Source organism: Phasianus colchicus, chromosome 1, assembly GCF_987193195.1.
Source record: "Phasianus colchicus chromosome 1, bPhaCol1.hap1.1, whole genome shotgun sequence".
NCBI lineage: Eukaryota > Metazoa > Chordata > Aves > Galliformes > Phasianidae > Phasianus > Phasianus colchicus.
The window spans coordinates 165522740-165530264 of NC_143436.1; the positions used below are offsets into that span (position 1 = coordinate 165522740).

Sequence of the window (7525 nt, forward strand, 5' to 3'; positions counted from 1 at the left end):
CAGCAGAAATAGTGAAGCCGGCTGATGTCAGGAGCGTCACCACTTGGGCTTCTAATGACTGGAGCCCCGATGGGGTCGGGGATGATAGCAGCAGATCATCCATATAGTGCAGCAGGAGGAACTGCCTAGGGGACTGTCGGACCGGACTCAGAACTCTGTCAATCACTATCTGACAGATCGTGGGAGAGCACGCCATCCCTTGTGGGAGCACTCGCCAGTGATACCGACGAGCCGGGCCTTGGTTATTACGGACAGGAACCGTAAAGGCAAAAGCCTCCCTGTCTTGCTCAGCCAGGGGTATGGAGAAAAAGCAATCCTTCAAATCGATAACAACAACCCCCCAGCCTGCAGGCACGGCGGATAGTACGGGCGCACCCTGCTGAACTACACCAAAAGGCACTAACTGAGCGTTAACTGCGCGCAAGTCATGCAGCAAGCGATAGGATCCTGACCGCTTCTTTATCACAAATACAGGAGTGTTCCATTGACTAAGAGAGGGTTCTATATGACCTAAGCGAAGCTCTTGCTGTACTAATGCGTGAAGCGCTACAAGCTTTTCCGTCGGTAAGGACCACTGATCCACCCAGACAGGTCGCACTTCCTGTCTCCAGCGCAGTGGGATCGCATACTGCGCCGACAATTGGCAGATCGTGGCCCCCATTATAAATTTGTTATGCGTGCTGCCACACCCCGTAGAAAGTCCCTCCCTAAGAGGGTTCCCGGCACCTGCGCCACTAACGGGGTAAGCAGAACAGGCCTTTCCAGGGAGCCATCCCTATTAATTACGATAATCTCAATCTTCTGGGCGGACCTCCGGGTGGGCGTTGTTCCTCCCACTCCCGCTATCATCTGTGCCGCCCCTGTAGGCCATGTAGAGGGCCAATCGGATTCCGCAATAACCGTCACATCTGCGCCAGAGTCTATCAATGCAGTGACAAAGATGGACCGTGGCCCCGCTGAACCAGGTGGGAGATCGGTGATCGTAATAGTGGCCCTCACTAGAGGGCGCTCCTCACAACCCAAAGACAAAGCAACCATAGGCTGGCTCAGGTCTCCCAACTGCAAGCGGACAGGGAGGTCCCCGGTCGAACGCGGTCTTCCTCTCGATCTATTAGGCTGCTGCGGTCTACTTCGAGCTCTACACTGCGGCGCCTTGTGGCCCCTTTTCCCACACAACTGGCATACTGGACTTTCGTTGCTCCCTATTCTGGCCCTACACTGGGCCCTGACATGGCCCCACCGGCCGCACCTATAACATGGTCCTTGAGCCTCTTGACCCACTGCCGGATAGCCAGGGTGATGATGGCCAAAGCCCCCGCGCGCCATCATCACCCCAGCCACTGCGGCAGCAACCTCGCCTGCCACAGACGGATTTGACTTTTGCTTCTCTACGATATACTTGATGGCCTCACCGGGGGTGTGAAACTTTTCCGGTGCCGCTCTTAGCAAAGCGCGTATGTCCCCGCTCGACTTTTGATATAGGCAGTCCAGAATAACAGGGCTATGGACCGCCCTAGGAAGGTCTGACCCTTCTACGGCCTTTATCAGCCTATTTGCAAAATCCTGAAATGACTCCGTGGGGCCCTGTGTAATTTCTGTCCACGGGGTAGAGGGCTCTGCATTCCTTGCGAGCCTTCTAAACGCCTCTAAAGCGGCGTCAGATGTAGCAATTAATTCCCCAGGTCTCAGGTGGATAACCTGTGCCTGGGCAGTTAACAGACCTGGTGCGCTACCCATCAATCTCTGAAGGTCGGAGTTATGTAATACGTTCGCTGGATCGTTTTGCGCTATAACCAATAACTGTCTAAGCCGGGCCTGCCACTCCTCCTTCCACAATGTATACTGCACCGGCTTCAAAACCATACGCATCAAATTCTCTATATCATAGGGTAGGAGAGGCCCCAGTGCGGTAAGGTTCTCGAGGGCATTCATTGTCAAGGGGGATTTCAAACCCTTTTTCTCAACTGCCTCAAGCACCCTCGTGATCCCTTTCGGGTCTAGAGGAACCCAAATTGGGCCCTCTTCTGAGGCCACAACCGGAAACGCAGCTGGATTCGCCAAGCCCTTTTCTTCCGCTACCTCTTTAATTTTAGCCCAGTCAGTAACTGGGCCCCCCCACCGGCGCGGGCTCCCTCCCGGGCGCGCTCCGCCTACCGCCCTATCGCGTTCTTCAAGGGGCGGTTCTGGCTGAGACGTTTTGTCCAAAGAAGGGCATAAAGACGGAGCAGGGTAAGGCGAGGGCGGGGCTGTCGGCTCACATGACTGACTCGGCGACTCCTTCTTCTCCGTCTCTCCGCCTCCGCTCTCCGCCGTCGGCGCCATCTTTGCCTCGCTGGATCTATGAGAAAGCAAAGACCCGCTCCCGGCAGCCCCCGTCACGCTCCGGTCCTCCCCGAACCCTCCTTCTGCCTTTGCCGCTTTAAGAGCCCCAAGTATCAAGCCCCACGTTTTAAGCTCTGAGGCTTTTTGGTCGGACATGGCGCGCTGGCACAGCGCCGAAGTAAGTGAGTCCCACCGATTTGAATCGAGCACCTGTTGAGGGGAGTCCAGCTCACCCTCCTTTTCTAGCCGCGATAACACGGCCGCAATCTCCTTCTTAGAAGGAACGGTTTTACCGCAATAACTTTTACAAAAATGTAAAAATACCTTAATTTTAGTTACACACGCGACCTGCCGCCACCTCACAGGTTCCACCGCAGTGTGTCTTCCGTAGGCGACCTGCCGCCACCTCACAGGTTCCACCGCCTTACGGGCACGCCGGGCAGCTACTACTCACAGGGTGAATCACGTCGGGGTCACCACTTGTTGCCGCTCTCTCTGCAACATTCGTTTTCCACCCCATAAGATGCTGCTTTGCCAGCGAAACCAACCCCATACCAGGTCGGGGCCAAATGCTCACACAGACCCCAAGTATAGGTGAAGCAAAATGGCGTTTATTAAAATGTAGCAGGCACTTAAATATTCTCGTCCCGCTTTGTCTACACCCCTTGCATACACGCTGTCCTATTATGGGACAGCACCTGGCAAGCCCTGAGCATAGGGAACCTGACCCCGTCACACACCGTCTCCTCGCCACGCCTACTACAGGTACATGATGTAAAAAGAATCAATTGAGCCCCAAAGAAACTAGAGAAGAGGAAGAATGAGTGTCTTAGCAGCACTTTGCTGTGATGATCCTGAGTGATAGACCAAATGACTATCTTTTGGCATGAGTAGACCAGGGAAGAAGAAAATGCAACTTGGTTGGGGGGAAAAAAAATATAAAATAAAATAAAATAATAATAATAATAATAATAATAATAAAAAGCTCAGTTTTTAAATGATGAATTTTGGTGATTAAATTGATAATTTAGATAATGTTGTTAGATAACATTGTGTAAAGAAACAATGGCTGAAAATAAAATCAAGGCTGAGAAAATAGATTTTTGAGCCATCATCACAATAGAAGCCAGTAAAAGCCTGAGATAATGATAAAGCAAAGAGAATTAAAAGGGAAAAAAAAAAAAAAAAAAAAAAAAAAAAAAAAAAAAGATAAAATAACATTTAAAAGATATTTTGAAAGAGAAGCTGGCTGAGGGGGAGGGAAAGAGGAAGGAATCCACAAAAGTATGTGGTAACAGAAGCCAATTAATGATCTCTTTGCTAACACTTTTTTATTTGGCTGGTATATAACCACTTGAGTGCAATCTGGCTTCAACAGCCTGGAAATCACAGGTTTATCAAATTAATGAGTATAAATATTGACATAAATCTGGACAAGAAAAACTATTGTCAGGGAAAGCTGAACTGTCAAGCCAGTAGTGGCTGGTATTTGTGCTTAATGGTAAGAGGTCTTTTAGAATTCTGTTTCTTTGGGGATTTTTATTCTTTTTATTTATTTATTTTCATTTTTTTTGAGGTACAGATTTATATGTTCACTGATATCTTTCCTCTTTGCGTATGCTCTCTGCTCATACTTTAGCAGTGCACTGTAGCAGATATGCTACTTTATAACTTGAGAAAATGAAGCCCAACTAGGCAGACGACAAAGCATTTTCAGCCACAGGTAAGTAGGCTGCTCCGAAAGTAATGCTTCCTATTTATTTCCATGGAAAATTCAACAGATACAAAGAAGAAAATAACAATTTGATAGAGTAAATTCTCAGCTACAAAACTCTAGTTTTCAGCATAATAACCACCTCTAGCTATGCATTTTTACCAGCAATGTACGAGTGCATGCTGCACTCATAAATATCTGCTTAGCTGTCTGAAACGTGGCTTGTCTTTCACATCATTGTCACCACTGCTGAAACATACCACTCACCACCTCAGTCTGCTCACCTCAATTGTTTTGTCTTCATTAACATTCAGGAAGTGTCAATGAATGTCAATGGGTGCAATTTTTTCCACGTGAAGGAACTGAATTACACACTTTTGCTTCATATGCTCTTTCCTGTCAGATGTCATTTTGTCAGATTGCTTGTCAACTCATATCCATTGCATGGCAAAAACATTTAACAAAATACAACATTTAACAAAAGGTTCAACATCTACTTCCATACTACCAACATCCTCCTCTGACATGACAAGCCTACATAACAAAATAGGACACATTATTTTCAGAGCAGCCCTCGGACATTTGATGTTCAGGTGAACTACTTTGTCCACCTCAATCTCACGGAGGTGGGTACAGAAGTCCTAGTACACACTGCATTAAATTCACATCACAATAATTGTGCTTTATTCTTGTATGACAATGATCATTTGACTTCATATCTTACTTTTTTTCACTGTTTTTTTTGGTTTTTTTTGTTATTTTTTTTAACTACTCCACTTAAAAAATACATTTCTATAAGAGATATCATTGCCCAGAATGATATTTAAGAAGAATAGCAAAATAAAATCTTTCAACTTGCCTTGGGAAATGTGGTGCTATTACAATATTAAAAATATTACAAATCTGACAGAAGTTAGAGGAGTGAGTATCTTCAAACGCTGTCAGAGCTGCAGCAAGCAAGGAAGAAAATAGCCGGTCCAAGTCCTGAGCTTTCACACAGAGAAGGAACACATATACATTAAATATCAGAGATTCATCACAGTCATCTGTTTTCTGGTTCTGCAGTCTTTTCCTGTGGACAAAATTTTGATGTTCACCAAAAGGCTGTAAATAAAATAAGACACATAAGAAAACATTAAAGAAGATCCAGAAAGTCTATGAAAGAGTAGGTTCAGTTTTTGACAAAGATAGCTTTGGCTTCTCATATGAGTGGGATCAACCCTCCCAAAGGCCAATAAAACTCATCAGTAACTGCAGAATGTCCAGAGAACTCATTCAGATTTACATCCTGGTTGTGAGGAGATGCCAAAAAACTGAGCCTGAGGCATCTCATTGCTAATTTACTTAGGAATAGCCATTGATAAAGTGAAAAATAGTCACATCAGAGTTTAAAAGTATGCCATTTTTAAACTTTCAACTTATACAATTTCTAATATCTAACAAAAAAAGTATCTACCGAGTCTTTAAATATCTATTACAAATCATCCTTGTGTTATTTATTTATTTTCATCAGCTGCAAAGAATCTTGGGCAAAATACATAATTCCCCGCTTAGATTCTTATATTAAATAGACTATAGCAGGATCAGAATGGTCTGGCTTTTCAGAAATTTTTTGCTTTTTAAAAATTCAGTTTAGATTTTCCTTTTCCATGAAAGGAAAACTTAAAGAAATATAACGATGTTTTTGTATATGTCTCTTTATTATTTACAGTCAAAATATATGTTGTTGTTAGAGGTGGATAATAGGAGCTCTGTTTGTGCCTTCCTTCCATTAAGTTTTTAGCTATGATTTTAAAATTTCTGAGCAGTTCCTTTATTGGCTTAATTATATTTCTAAAAAAATCAGCATGAAAACGTAAGCTAGTGATGATGGATGATGGATTAAAAAACAACAACAAAAACAACCTTCTAAGAATTACCTCAGAGAAGGCTTGTAAAGATTGTACTGAGCAGTAGGTCAAAAAGCCTTACCCAATGACAGCTGCTAGAGATAGGGGATTCACTTACCATGGTAGGTGGCTACATTTCTTCACTCCTTTTGTCATTGTTCTTTTGGACAAATTCAGTAAGGTGATGTATGGCATAGTCTATTCCCGTGCTTATCTGTGGAAGTATGGTGGCTTATTAGTACTTAACATGTGACTTTATTTTGCCCTTACCAAACCACCTACTCATCATATAAAGCAATGTGCAGGGTGGGAAGGGTCTCCTACAAACTTTAGTGATTCTGTTTTAATACTTTCTCTCTAATCTGCATGCTTCTATTGAATGAGACAGTGTATCATTCAAACTTTATCTCAGGCTCACAGAATCACAGAATCACAGAATAGCCAGGGTTGGATGGGACCTCAAGGATCATGAATCTCCAATGCCCTTGCCACAAGCAGGGACACCAACCTCCCCATTTAATTACTAGATCAGGCTGCCCAGGGCCCCAGTTATGTTTTTTGAAGCTGTGTAGTTAAAACTAGTATATGTCAAGTCCTTACAGACGACAGTCATTTTTCCAAAATAGGTTGAATCAAAGTAGCCTCTTGCTTTGTAACGTAATAAAAGTGAAGTACTATAAGATGAAAGCAGCTATTAACTTGTCAATGACTTGACTGATGAGCCATTGTAAATACCTGCAATCCAGCTGAAAATCCAGTTGATAATCCACGTAAAAGAATCAATTGTATAATGGCTAGCAACATAGTTGAAGAACTGACAAAATATATCTTGTGTTTTTCAGGAATAAAGGGAAAAATCCCACCCTACGAATATATCAGATTTCTAACTACATGTAAGATAAATCAGGGCATATGTACTCCTGCAAATATAACCAGTATAGAATTTTGTAGGAAATCATAATCTGAAGCTACAGACATGTGGTGCACTTGTGTCTCTCTTGTAAGTTCAGCAGAGATGATGAAATCAGTATAATCTGCTAGAGAACTGTGGCTATTTCAAACTATATATTGTAATAGCTTGTAAACACTGACCTATGTGTTCAAGAAGCCATATTTTCATATTAGCTGATGATTTTTCTAAGTTCTCGTACGTACCTATATGGCTGCACAGTCTCTACATCTGTTGGACCTTTGCAGTTGAGAACCTGAGTACACTAATAGCTATTGCAGCACTTGCAAGTTAAAATAAAATAAAATAAAATAAAATAAAATAAAATAAAATAAAATAAAATAAAATAAAATAAAATAAATCCTCAATAAAGAAATGAATAAATTTTAATGAATTGAAAGTTGGAGATAGACTGTGAATCTGGAGAACGTTAGCATTTTTTGTGATATGCATAGTAGCACAGGACGTAAAAGGTACATGTGCTTTTCCTTCAATATTTTAAAGTTATATTACCAGCCCAAATGTACGCAACAATTACAGTGTTGATTGAGCTCAAAGTGAACAAGCTCATCTAATGTGTCATTAAAAAAATAACTTCTCCAATTAAAGTTTAGCTTACTTTACTCCATTTACAGACACCGTCCTAAAGCA

General features: G+C 42.8%; 1 protein-coding gene across 1 annotated transcript; it reads right to left on the reverse strand.

Moving 5' to 3' along the window:
- Positions 1-660: 660 nt before the first annotated feature.
- LOC149920221 (uncharacterized) lies at positions 661-6046 on the reverse strand. The gene is made up of 3 exons (XM_090146130.1): positions 6008-6046; positions 4945-5140; positions 661-2768 (listed from the first exon to the last, which is right to left on the reverse strand). The coding sequence occupies exons 1-3, from the start codon at positions 6044-6046 to the stop codon at positions 661-663; spliced, it is 2343 nt and encodes a 780-aa protein (XP_090002256.1).
- Positions 6047-7525: the final 1479 nt, after the last annotated feature.